At 38.3% G+C, this 14,209-nt stretch overlaps 1 protein-coding gene and 1 long non-coding RNA gene across 10 annotated transcripts in view; one reads left to right on the top strand and one right to left on the bottom strand.

The window, feature by feature from the left end:
- Positions 1-11,978, bottom strand: part of RIF1 (replication timing regulatory factor 1) — a gene marked incomplete at its 5' end in the record, with an annotated part of 64,010 nt that extends 52,032 nt beyond the window's left edge. For 4 of the 6 annotated variants that reach the window (XM_082464821.1, XM_082464823.1, XM_082464824.1 and 1 more), the window contains 9 exons: positions 1,611-1,749; positions 3,990-4,082; positions 5,848-6,037; positions 6,912-7,006; positions 7,100-7,227; positions 8,329-8,425; positions 10,438-10,516; positions 11,260-11,375; positions 11,754-11,976. In XM_082464821.1, coding sequence (XP_082320947.1) covers positions 1,611-1,749; positions 3,990-4,082; positions 5,848-6,037; positions 6,912-7,006; positions 7,100-7,227; positions 8,329-8,425; positions 10,438-10,516; positions 11,260-11,363 — 925 coding nt within the window. Of the gene's footprint in view, positions 1-1,610; positions 1,750-3,989; positions 4,083-5,847; positions 6,038-6,911; positions 7,007-7,099; positions 7,228-8,328; positions 8,426-10,437; positions 10,517-11,259; positions 11,376-11,753 lie in introns of all 6 variants that reach the window. The other 2 variants (XM_082464826.1, XM_082464825.1) reach the window with 2 other exon arrangements.
- The window catches only part of LOC309662429, a 34,633-nt gene continuing 31,727 nt past the window's right edge, over positions 11,304-14,209 (top strand). For 2 of the 4 annotated variants that reach the window (XR_014264667.1, XR_014264668.1), the window contains exon 1: positions 11,304-11,441. This is a non-coding gene — a long non-coding RNA (uncharacterized lncRNA). Of the gene's footprint in view, positions 11,442-11,952; positions 12,087-14,209 lie in introns of those variants that run through there. The other 2 variants (XR_014264669.1, XR_014264670.1) reach the window with 1 other exon arrangement.

Here is a 14,209-nt window from a genome sequence, read left to right as displayed (position 1 = left end):
ACATTAGCGATAATCAGATTGCTTAAATTCCACACAAACACTAAATACTTCTTTAAACACAATATTTATACCAGAAGTGTTTACTATATCAGTGACAGGAGGATATATAAAATAATACAGTCTGTGCTCAATCAACTTATCAAAAAGACTTAAAAAGGATTGTGAAGCATCTGTCAAGTCATCTATTTGGTGGAATAACACTGATCAATGTTTCTTACAAGTATTCTGCCATTTGGCTTTCAATTAACATTTTTATAAGAAGAAAATAAAGTCAGACCACTGTGGAAACAAATCCTCTAATCCTTTCTGAGCTCCTATCTTTGAGAGGAGGAGAATACCAACAACTGCTGTGCAATACTCCATTCTCTTTTAGTTACAAGATCTGCTTTCACTCAGAACAGTGATGGGTGTCTACTCTTTGACTACCTTATCTAGTTTCCCATTTAGCCATTCTCCCAATGAGATTTTTAAGTGGAACTGTATGTGGAATTTCTGAAATGTTGTTTACAGATGGCTGACTCAGCTGCGAAGAAGCTCATTTTTGCCCCTTCTGCCTTCCCCTCCTTCCTGTAGTCTGCAATTAAGGCATACTGAAGATAACAACAGAAAAAGACGGGCATCTGATTCCTTAACGACTTCCTGGATCCATAATACCAGTCACAGACTCTCTAGGCTCTTGACTTATTTCAAATGAGACAGCATTTTATTTATCTTCTTTAAGTCACTTCTATTTTACGCTTTAACACAACTATACATAATTCCAACAGATTTAATCCTGGATACCTCACACTGAGGTTCATAAACAATAACCAAAAAAGGTGACATTTCCAATTAAAATCTGTGTCTGGCAATATTTTCAATAAAAGTAGTTGTAGTTAATGCAAATAGTTACTTACAAAACACATTTTAAAAGGGATTAATGGTCTTTGGCAAGGGAAAACATAGGATGAAATCAACATTATTTAGCAGATCTTGTAAACTATCAATTATACCTAAGATTAACTACCCAGTTAAGGAGGTACTCATACTGACCCACTTCTGGGTGAAATACTTTCTCACATATATATATTAAGCACCTCCAGTGGACAATAAAAAGATAAGGGTAAGGTACATCAAAAGGAATCACTTCTACATATTAATGTTAGCCCACTATCAGGCGCTGTTCTAAAGATCCTGAAAACAAGTTCCTCAGTCTCTGATACTTTGATTTCATAGCAATCACAATTGTTTGCTATCATCTATTGGCTGTGTGACCTTTGATGAACTACTTAATCTTTCGAAAATAGCAATAATGCTTACCATCTAAGGTCTACTGTGATGATTAAATGAGAAGTATGTAAAATGCTCAACTAAGTGCTGGAATTCACTAAGAAAGCCACAAACAGCATCTGTCACTTTGTTCAGTTTTTGAAATAGTGTAAAATAAACTTTATATCTGTGATTTTCAATAATGCCTGGCCTTTGAATTCTACTTTTAGCTACAAATTTATTCCCCTAAAATAATATTCAATGATAGGTAAATATTCAATATAAAGCCCCCCCCCCAAAAAAATCAGAAAAGCTTCGTTTTTATCTTGTCATAAAAAATCGAATTTTTAAATATTACTTACCTGGATTTAAAGCAAAATTATCTATTAAACTCTTCCAAGCAATAAAAGCTATTTTTTTAATCATTGGTGCTCCACTACGAAATCCCAGTTCTTCTAGCTGTAATAGAGAATTGATGAAACTCCCACTTCGATGCAAGGTCTAAAAAGGAAGAATCATTAAGAAGTTACTTACCTACCTGAAACAATATATAGGCACTATCATCATTCATTTATCTAACTCACCCAGTGTTAACTATGTAAAATCTAAGAAATTTAAACTTTTTAAAGTACTGAATTTTGTATGCATATTCAAAATTCTAGATCACAAAATATAAAGCTCCATGAAATAGATAATGCATAATACACATTTCTAAAACGTCAGAGAATATCAGAAATGTGATAAATTCCAAATTTTACCAACATATTAAAAAAGGAATTCATATGAAAAAATCTGAATATTAAAGAAAAATAAGAAACTCAAACTAATAATCTTTTCAAATACACTGGAACAGGCAGGAAATAGTTAAGTAAAAGATGTATAAATGACAAGTAAACAATGCATCCCAAGAAAAAATACACAAAAAGAACATTAATCGTCATAAGTGACTATAGTCCACACATAAGCTGAACAGCATATAAATATAACAAAAACAACTGGCTTAGAAATTCACAAAAATCCACAAGAAAGCTACTAGAGCCAATAAACTCATTTCAGCAATGTTGCAGAGTACAAGACCAACACACAAAAATCAGTGTGGTTCTATACAACAGCAATGAATGATCTAAAAAGGAAATCAGGAAAGCAATTCCATTTACAATAGCACCTAAAAAAATTAAACACTTAGAAATAAATCTAATCAGAGGTGAAAGACTTTTAAACTAAAACCTACAAAGTATTGTTGAAAGAAATTTGAAAAGGCCTAAATAAATGGAAAACCACCCAGTGTTCATGAACAGGAAGATTTAATATCGTTAAAATGTCAATACTACCCAAAGCAATCTACAAATTCCACATAATCTCTATCAAAATTCCAAAGGCCTTTTTCACTGAAAAATAAAAGCTGATCCTCAAAAATTCATTATGGAATTGCAAAGAGCCCCAAATAGCCAAAACAATTTTGAAAAACAAATTATAAAGTTGGAAGACTCACTTCCTTGACTTCCAAATCTACTGCAACAGTAATTAAAGCATATGGTAATGGCATAAGGAGAAACATAATAGACCAATGGAACAGGGATCCAAAAATACTCTCACATACACTGTCAACTGATTTTCAACAAGAGTGCGAAGACCATTCAACAAAAAAGTCTTTTTAACAAATGGTGCTTGGAAAATTGAGTATCCACGTGCAAAAAAAATGAAGCTGGACCCTTGCCTTACACCATATACTAAAACTCGAAATGGATCAAAGATCAAAATTTATGAACTAGCAAATCCAGAGAAAAAGCAGAATGGAGGTTACGAGGGGCGGCAGAGGGAGTCACTGCTTATGTAACATGTATAGTTTTTGTTGGGGATGATGAAAAAGTTCTGGGTGTAGACAGTGGTGATGTTTACACTACTGTAAATGCTTTTAATGCCACTGAACTGTATACTTAGGATGGTTATGATAAATTGTTATGTTTATTTATCACAATAAAGAAAATCACAACTCCACCCCCTCAAAAAAAACCTGGCTTAAAGATAGAACATACAGTTGATTCTCATTATTCACCATAGTTATGTTCTATAAAGTTGCCTTGACACTGTATTAGCAAATACTGAGCCATGGCTTCTAGGGAAAATGCAGGGTTAGGTTCCTGCAAGCCTCTGATCACATTTTCATCAACCATTTGACACACAACCTTGTTTTATGTTTGTTTTGGTTTAAAGACATCTTATTTAATATATATTGTTGATTCACTAACATTGAACTCACAGCAGACAGCACTGTAACTCACGCCTGAACAAAGTCTATCTAACACATGTATTTCCCCCCTAAGGCACATCACAGCCTTCCGCTGCTTAGCAACCACAGACAGCACTTCAGCACTACACTTTGGGGCCATTTAAAACTGAAATCACCAAGAAAAAGCACGAAACGTGAAAAATGTGGCATTAAATGGATCATGAAATGGACATTTGTTTAAAGGACATTAAGAATTGAAGCAAAAAGGCAGAATGTAACCTTGCTCAACCTCAGCTGGGAACATGCATGCTGTAGGACTCAAATTTTTTTGCCACTACACATGCCTACAATTGACTGCAAAAGCAGCACAAATACTGATGTTGGGTTAACAAATAAATTTTAGTAATTTTCATATATGGCATGTATGAATAATGAGGATCAACTGTACTATGGAAAGTTAAGAAGTTAAAGGGTCTGCCATGTAAAAACTGTTCATTAACTGTGTACTTACCTTCCCAAGAAGTCTGACAAACAAAGGCCATAATTTTAACACATAAGTCTCATTTTTACTCATAAATAGCTTCTGGAGTTCCGAAAGTAATTTCTGAAAACCAAAGCAAAAATATTTACCAAAAAGACTCTTGGAAAGAAAAAGAATGCAGTATTAAATTGATCTTCTCAGCCAAGTAACTTTTCCCAGTATTTTATCAGGAAAACTTCCACACATATAGCAAAGCTGATAGAGTTTTACAGTAAATATCCAAGTATAAATACCATTAACATTTTACTATGCTTGTCTTACCACATATCTGGCCATTCTTCCATCCATCAACACAGTTTTTTTCCCTACCAATATACTTTCCCCTAAAAACTTCAGCTTGCATATCATTAGCGTTCAAATGATAATGCTTTAACCACTCACTCTAACTTTAAAAATTAATAGCTTCATGGGTAACACATCTGAGAAAATTTAAGTTCAAATTTATTACGAATTTTATACAGTGGACCCTTGGACAGTGTGAATTTTAACTGTGCGTTCTACTCATACTCGGATATTTTTCAGTAGTAAATACTACAGTACTGCACAGTCCGTGGTTGGTTGAATCCAAGGATGCAGAGGAACCACGATTACAGAGGGCCGACGATGAATTATACAAGGATTAAACTCAAGTTGTTCAAGGGTTGACTGTATACGCTCTTAAGAAATTAATAAATTTATCAATAAAAAAACTTACAAAGACACTGGCGTCACTTTTAGACTCCAAACCTTACCATGAGGCATCCTGAATTTTAAAAAATTAATAAACAAAACCCCAGGTTTTAGAATCTGGACGTCTCCACCACCTCCTGGATTACTGTAATGTCTCCCAACTAGTCTCCCTGCTCCTACGTCGAGTTTTTTCTCAACGCAGACAAAGTGATCCCTTTAAAATCAAAGTAAGTATGCATATCACTCGTAGACTCAAAAGCTTCAGATATGGTTTTCAATATAACCCAGAGTAAAAACCAAATGCCTTAAAATGGCCCCCGAGGTCCTACGTGATTTGGCCCTGTTTCTGGTATCATCTCCTCCTCCTCTCATCCTCATCACTCTATCCTACCGCCCAGTGTTCGCTGAACACAACCAAGTACTCATATCAGGGCAAGGCCTTTTGCGCTCATGGTTCCTCCCACCTCAAATGAGCTTACTGCATATTATTCAGGTAGCTAACTCCTATATCGCCTTCAAATCACCTTTCAAATAACCTATTCTTTTTCCTTCCCTGACCACCTCACCCTTCCTCTCCGATGGCACTTTCCATCCAGTCCTTGCTGTTTTCCATTAATGCTCTTTACTAAATATACTATATACTTTATTATCTCTCCCACTAGAAAATAAGCTCCACAAGTTGCTTTTGTTCACTGCTATACACACAGTACCTAAAACAATGTCCAGTATATAACAGGTGCTCAATAAATGTTATGAGAAAGGTTGAAAAACCTAAAACCTGGGGCAAGTAATAACTTCAGGTAACTGTACACACTAGATGCACTTGTGTGCATTAAATTTGTATCTACTGGGACTATGCTATAACAATCCAGATAGCGATGGATCAGTTACTGTTCTCCCTTTTCCAAAAATGCAATTTCTTGCAATCACCATTCTTTGGGGATGGGGTAAAATGCCTGGATTGTAATAACAATGAATAGACAGCTCTCTTCCCTACTATAATATAGGATCAGTGTGACTACATTAACTTAAACAATTCTTTGTTTTAATTCAAAGAGGAACTTCCTAGATCACAGAGCAATTACACCAATATGAGCCCTCAGCTTGGTGCAAAACCTTACAATGCAGTATCCAAAAAAATCCTTAAAGTATTACTTACGGTAGTCATAAGCTGCTCTGTGATAGATGCTATTTCTTGTTGTTTCTGAAGTAACAACGGCATTCCCATCTCTAGAGCAGTAGCTCCCCGCAAATGTACCTTTTGGGCCGAATGAACCACTAAAGGTATGACCAATTTTGCCCATCTAATTGACTCTTCTCCCATTTGAATTGGGGCTTGTTCAATTAGCCTGTGTAGAGAAAACAATGACTAAATTAGTTTGACCTCACCTTTTATGTCTAAAGTACCAGGAAAATATACAGTACACAAGTATGCAGAAATATGCATAGTATGGTCCAATTGTTTTATAATACTATATACACATATGTACACACACAAAAATAGATCTAATTTTTAATTGCTAATTTGTAGACTTCCCTATTACTTTTATAAACTTTTCAAATAAGGAGAACGTATCATCTTTCCTTCAGATTAAAAAAATTTAAATACTAATTATTTTTACAGAATTAAATTCAATATTCTTATAGGACAGGACAGCTAGAGAACCATGATACACTGTGAACATCAATCAGGGCATCAGAACACTAAGTAGTTAAAACATATAGCTCAACAACTAAAGAAAACTTTCAAAGAATGAAAAACAAGTTAAGACAAAGCACATCAACAGTTCATGCTGTCAGCACATCCATTATGAAAAGCAAGGATGTGTAGGAAGAAGATAGGGGATTTTCCTGTTCCCCTCATCTGCTGCTAGGAATTGTTTAATGCTTTCCTAAATGCCCGCTACAGCCCACGTAAAAGTCTGTATTATTTTTTAAACTCTTGCAAAAGCTTTAACAGAGATAATTTTTAAAACCAGAACTTTGTTAGCAGCAGCAGCAGAACCAAGGCTGTATTTTAAAGACTGTCTCAGTAAAAATAAAGAAACCTAGTAACTTATGCACATCTACTTCCTTCTTCCTGTTACTTTTTGACTTTTAGTCTAGAAGACATTTCCTTCTTTTAATGTTTAACTCAAATTCAAGTCCCAAAAGACTACTCCTTAAAGTAAACTCTAAATTTACTGAAACTTCTTCTAAATTCCATAGCATCCAAACTCATACCTTATGACGACATTTAATGCTTCATAATCCACAACAGCAGAATGCATCTCTCCTCTATTAAAGACTATTTCTAATGAATCAATTATACTAGATACCTGAAAGACAGAACCAAATAAATACAAATCGAATAAGTCTGAATTTTTTAACTGGCATGTGGTTAAGAAGACATATACAAAAACTATACTCACTACTTTGCCAACAACTTCAGTGGGAAACGTCTGTTTGGATATCACCCAAAGTGCCCTAGTACGTACATTTTTATCTGAATTCTTAACAATATCATTCAGTTTTGAAAGCAGTTCTTGAATATTTGTCTCTGAAAAATAAGCAGTTTTAATTATGTGGAATCATTTACATCCTTTAAAATCTCTAACAGTAAAACAGAGAAAAATCCTGTTCCCTTCAGTGTCAAAAAATTAAATGCATATCCAAAGAGGACCAGAGAACCAATGTTGATATCAAACTTCTTCCCAAAACACAAAACTCAGGTCAGAGGGAAGGTATTCTCAGAGAAAACAGATAGTAGCCTCCAAATCTGATATTTTTCAACTAAAATATTTCTGTAAGGTCTTATTATTAGGTATGAACATACAAGTCAATTTTTGGCAAGACATTATGAATCCTATATCTCTGCTCCAAAATGAACAACTCCTACTTTAGATTGCTAACATTTCTATATATAAAAAAAGCCAAAACTTTTTCCTTAGAAAAAAAGATGGTAACAACTTTCTGATATCCTTAATCCCTATTCCTAATTTCCTCTCTCTAAAGATCACCTCCCAGGTTTCCTTTACCATGACAAGCTACTTACAGAACAATAATTAAGATTATAATCCTCCCCTGATATCCATGGGAAACTGGTTCCAGGACCCGCTCTCAGGAATATCAAAATCCAAGAAATGCTCAAGTCCCTTATGCCTTCCACATCCATGGGTTCTGCATCCAAGGATACAGAGGGCCAAGGATGCTTGAAAACTCAGAAAAGCATCAGATCCTGTGCTTTCATTACCACTTTTAGCTCCAAATTATCTCATTTACCACTAGGTGAAAGAACTTTTCAAATTACAGCATGTTCCTTAACACATGCTTGTGTAAAATAAATGACCATCTAACTTCCAAAATTAATTCCATCTAATTATAAACTTCCAAAGCAGGTGTGTTTTTATAAAGGACAAGGTTCAGTTTTCTCAACAATTATTTTTAAATAGGCGTATTTTATTTTCTTTTACAGCAAACTTCATGGTATCAAAGTCAGAACTACATCTAAGGAAAAGAAACCTTCCAACAATGATAAAACCTAAACACTTTCTCAAAAGCAAATCCTAAACTACAGGTTATGAAACTAATAGAGAGGTAACAGTACTTTTAACAGTATCAAACTATAAACTCTAAAAATACTGTATCACAATAAATTTACCTGACAATCCAGAGGTAATTTTCGGATTATATAAGCAAAACCCCAAGGCCTGCAGAGCAGCACTACTGAGCTCTGAGTTTGGACTGGCAATGTGAGTCTTCGAAAACAAAATAACATTTGTTACAAACAAGTACAACTGTAAATTAATTTTTAGACAGCAAAAGTTGATTAAAAACAAAATTACATTTTAATCCCAACAATCAACAAATCTTTGAGAGCAGATTAAAAAGGAGTAAGATCAGGAGGCCATGGATACACCTTGGCAAAGAAAGACGGAAACTAGATAGAGATCAGCTAAATAAAGAATATTTTTCTTAAAAGGAAAAGAACATCTCCACACATCTGAAAGCAAAAAAAAAAAAAAAGCCAACAAATGGAAGATGTTGAAGACACTAGACAGGAAACAAAGAGTAGGAGCAAAACCCTTCCACAGAAAGAAAGCAAGACTCAAAGGCAAAAGCTGACATATTAGCTATGGAGCGGAGCAACACCTCTAGCACAGAGAGGGAAGGAGCTGGAGTGTAACATTTACTAAGTAGCTGAAGTGCTAGGACCTTTAAGCATTATCTCAATACTTCACAGACAGGAGAATTTGAGTCCATGACCATCTGGAATAGATGGAATTCAAAGCCCAAAGCATATTCTATATGTGAAAGTTATAAAATCCCAAACCTGTCAAAGGGAGTCTTGCCATATGCCCCAACCCTACATTTACTTGTAACCTTGCATTCTTGGGTACCATTTCCCATTCCAAAGTGATTTATCTTCAAATGCCCCCATTTCTCTGAATCCAATATGCAAGGAATCCTCGACTATCTGCTACTCTTGACAGAGAAGAATGATAAATGTTAGTAGTCAAATATAAGAACAAGACACTTGCTTGGAGCACCCCTTTCATAATTAACCAAACCAAACATCCAAAATACTAAACCCTGAGATACAAAGTCTTAAACACTTAAGACGATGAGAACTACTACCGTATCTCCTAGATAGTAGCTAACGTGTGTGATCAACTTTTGATTTTCCTATCATTAACCACCCACATGCTTCTAAATAATGAGGCATTTTAGTTACAAACCCTACTTACAAACAATGCAACTTGACTCAAAATGCATGCAAATGAGTTTCTGATCCTACATGCTCTCAAATACCAAATACATTATGCATGTCTTCATCACAACAAATACACTACCAGAATGTGGAAAATGACAATGAAGAAAAATGGGACAATAAATAATATCTTTAATATTGTTTATACTATTAACAAGTCTTGACCTACTACACAATAAAGTTCTTGCTTACATGAACAAAAACCACTGACGACTATAGCAGGAATACTTAAGGGTAGGCAAGGCAGTACCCCCAATGCCTCAACATTTGGCCCGAAATCATGGTAAAATGCACAATGAACATCTTGACAGAATACTTCCGTTTAAAAGCACAAAAACAGGGTCATAAAAATAAGAACTCAAAGGGACTTTGGAGATTTAGTACAACCTCTTCATTCTAGAAACAAGGAAATTAAGTTACGTGTTAAGGAAAGTCAAGTCACAAAGGCACAGTATACTCAAGTGACGACAAGAGCATAGGTCCTCAGTTTGATGTTAAACTACACAACCTCCCTATAAACAAGCAAACAAGATAACCATAGCGGTTTGTTAACTAAGCAAGAGTGGCAAAAACTAAGGGTGAGTGAAAATAAAAAAATGTTACCCATACAGTAGACCAATGACAAAACTACAGACTCATTTTATTTAAAAGTACATTCCTACAAAAGGAGAAAAAAAACAGATTAAATAATCTCTGATCACTGTTTTCCTATCAAGAGTGCAAGTTTTGGATTCAAGTGGCCACGGCCGACTTTAGGCATGTTAAACTAATTTCTTCTGCAAAGTGGGGATTAAAGACTAGCCTCACTGGGACAGGGAGGATTAAGTGAGAGAAAACAAGATAATTAAGGTAGCACCTGATACATTGTAAGTCCTCAAGTAGTACTATAATAACCCTGCTGTTATTTTATTTTAGACTCAAAGTTTTTGAGTTAATTGGCAAAACCTGTTTTTCCGCACAAAGTAAAAACTATTTACTATTTACAACAAAGATACATACCTTTAAAACTCTGAATAGCTGAGGAAGTTTCTTCTCAATTTCTATAATGATTTCTTTTCCATCTTCTCCAGTCATACGACTTCAGAAAAGCAGAAAGAACACAAATTTATGCAAATAGCAGACATAAAAATGAACTATGAAACACCTGCATAATCTTTTTAAACATTATGTTAGAACACGGACAAATTAACTGACCCAGTGCTTAAGATGCTTAAGAACATATAAGAATATAAATGCGAAGAAACCCTCAGAATAACTTGTGCATCCACACTGTACACAGGTTTTGACAGCTTCCCTATGTGAAGAGGGAACAGGGAAATCTACCCCTAGTTACCAACTTAGAAACTTACTAAATCTTTATCGTTTTGTACCAGTTGTTACCCTTTCCTTGCAATTTCCAAACTACATTTAACTCAGAAAAACATGGTCTGCAGGGGGAAGAAAAAAACGTGGGAAGCATTTGCGATGAAAAGAGAACTAGGTTTATCGCTCTCTATTAAAAAACCAATTGTGGGTTCCCCCACTGTGCCGAAACACAGGTGACTTACGCTGAAAAACCACTACTCCAGCACGCTCCCTTCCAACCAAACTTGTCTTAACCCTTCGCTTGCAAGACACACGTACAGGCTTCCTCATTCCAAACTTGCACCTTAAGGGCAGCAGCCCCCGCAGCCGGGAACGTCACCTAGCACTCGCCACCCCGGCGTCCCCGCAGCTGCCAGACTTCCAGAATACACAAACTCGTTTCGCGTGCCCCACCCGGACTATCTCCTCCCCAAGACCCGCCAGGGCGCCCCACCCCAAACCCCCAGCAGGCCTCACCTGGTTAGAGTCAGGTAAGCGTCGGTCTGCTCTCCATGGGAGGCGGAAGGGTCTTCCAAAGTCTCCAACAGCGGCACGAGGGGGCTGCGGCCCGGGGCCGTCATGTCGGCCCCCCGCTGAGGCCCGGACCGGAAGAGGAGACAATCCAGTGACCGATGGAAACAGCTCCGCGGCGGCCCCGCGTGAGTACGGGCCCCAGACCCGCGCGCCCGCCCCCGCCCTCCCAGAGCCACCGCGTCCACGCCCCGGGCCCCTGGCGCACAAACCCAAGGTCCTAACCTCCGCCTGCGCGCCGCAACACGCACCCAGGCCCACGCCGCGCTCCGCCCAGGGCCCGCTCCCGCCACCAGTTTCCCGGGCAGCTTTCAACAGCGGGAGAAGACCGGCGCGGCGGCGGGAGAAGCCCGGGGAGCGAGGCGTCTCACCGCGAGGGGGCGGAGGTTGCGCCGGGCTGACGGTTCCCCGCGGCCTAGCACTGTGACCCCGATATTCACCCCCAAGTACGAAGACAGGCCTGCGTCCTCTCTGCCGCTGCCCTGCAGCACCCGGACGCGGCCCGACCTCGACTTTCCCGGCTCCGGCTGTTTACTCACGCGTGCGGCCCGCTCCCTCCTAGACCAAGATGGCGGCGGGGGCGGGCCCCGCAGCGCGCGGGAGTAGGACAGGCCTGGCGGGAGAGGCTCGAGCCAATCCAACAGGCAGCGGCGCGCCAGAGTCATCGATCGCCGCCCTTCCACGCCTGCTGCCCAGCCCTGCCCCTCAGGTCACCTTACAGGTGGGGGTGTTTTGGCCCGTATTTAACCCGCGAGGGGCTTGAAATTCAAAATGTAAGTGAATCGTCCAAGTTTACCAGACTAAATTTAGTGGGTCTTCAAACTGCAAGTCCAGTACTTGTTGAAGTATTAGCAACAAATCATTTAGCAACAGGAGATAACTGTACTGTGCTGTTTAAGAGCTGCGTTTAGATTGGTCTAGATTCCAACCCTAGTTCCGTGTGGCCTTAGCAAGTTAGTCAACCTTTTTATGCCTCAACTTCCTGCTCTGTAAAATAGGGATGATAATAATACCTACTTCAGGTTCAGGTGAAAGCTAAGTTAAAAAAGGTTGGAGAGGCCAGAGGCTCTCAAGTTTTAAGTATACATAACAATGGCCTGGGGATATTCATGATTAAACTGCTGGCTTCTGGGCCCCGCCCTTAGACATTGTGATTCCGTAGATTTAGGATCCGCATTCTTTTAATTGGCCTCAGGTGTTGAAGGGTGGGACTTGGCTAACAGTTAACACTTGGAGAAACTACACTATACCCTTTTTGTTTTTGTTTTTGTTTTTTGTTGTTTGTTTTTCAGAGAACTTTAGTGCAGAAAATACACGAAAAGATTTGTACAAAATTTCTGATGTTTTGAACGAATTGGAAATTGAGTACTCATAGGGAACAAGTTTTCCATCAGTTGTATACGTGTGACTTAATTCATAACAATGAGTGCGATAACTATTTTACTCTATGAAAATCTGATTATGGTTAATACGGAAAGATACAGATTGAATCTTGTCCAATGAGATTGGTGGGCAGTGGACTTCTAGGCAGATAAAACCTTGCACATGGATACTCCACCTCTCAAAAGGCATTTGCCGCCCGTGGGCTTAACCCGCGGGGCTAATGAAGTTCGCGGCAAATGACAAGTAAAGCAAGCGAGCGATAACGAAAGTGTTAGAACCAAAATGATGCTCTTATGTTTTTTTAAGTATCTAATGTGCATGACTTTGAGTGAAGACGACAAAGTGAACAGGAACGCTGAATAATCCCCTCCTAAATGGCCTGTAAAAGTCCTTTGAAATTGTCAGAAGAAAATAATACATACAGTATACCCTTAATGAAAGTCAATTCTTACCTTTTCATAGACCTCTGAGCACTTTCCACAGCACACAGAATTGTATCAACTTTAAACCAGGCATTTAAGGCCCGACAGCAACTGGTCGTTCTGCTCTGGACTCACAGGTTCCAGGCACCTGGCTTGAGCCTCTACTTACCCACACACAGTATAACTGCTTATCCACACAGTTTCAGAATTCAGGGCTGTGGTTTGCCCACCTTTGTGTTATCTGCATCTCGCAAAATGTCTGCCAAACCAAGCACTCAACACAGAACATGTATCAAACAGAAAGATGAAGGAAGAGAGGGAAGGAGACCTGCAAGTTTTTGCGAGCCTACCTCTGGAAATTAAAGACTCAAGAAATGGTGAAAAGCTGTGTCTGGGTGAGGTGTAGAGACACTGTAGAAGTAATGGCAGACACCGCTTTTCAGTTCAGCCTGATAACAAGTTCTTTAACCTTCGGAGGGGAATTTGCTCCTCATTTTCTGGACTTTGGCAAGACAATACTTAAGAAGGTAAAGAGGTTATTAGACAGTGAATGAAAAACATGGACAGGTTTGCAACATTGAGGTTTCAGTATAGTGGAGCTGTTGTGTTGGAAAGTGAGAGAGGATCTTGAAACCCTATTATTTTTTATGGTGGCTACAAGATAAGTGGAAAGAACATTGAGTTTGCCTTTAGACAAGTACCTCCACTCAATCCTTGTGTGCCTTACCCGGCTTTACTCTTCTTTCTAGCACTTATCACAATCTGATATTACATTGTATATCTATTTTTTATTGTCTGCCTCTCCCCACTGGAATGTAAATTCCTTGTGTATAGGGCCTCTGTTCTATTCTTTTTTTTTTCTTCTAATTTCTCATTTATAAAGAAGAGGTTGGGGTGGTCATCTTGCTCCTCTTTCAAATGTGTAGAACAGTGATCTTCCTAAAATGTTATGTAATATTTTCTCATTGTCACTCCCATGCCTGAGATTCTTTAGCAGTTCCCATCAATCAGAGGATGAATTTCAAAACTCTTGGCATAACATGCAAGCCTATTATTATTGGGCGACTGCTTCACCTCCAGCCTGACCCCCA

This window comes from Balaenoptera physalus (assembly GCF_965194825.1).
Source record: "Balaenoptera physalus genome assembly, chromosome: 6".
In the NCBI taxonomy this organism is placed as follows: Eukaryota; Metazoa; Chordata; class Mammalia; order Artiodactyla; family Balaenopteridae; genus Balaenoptera; species Balaenoptera physalus.
The sequence above is the reverse complement of the archived record's forward strand: the minus strand, read 5'-3'. Positions and strand labels throughout refer to the sequence as shown.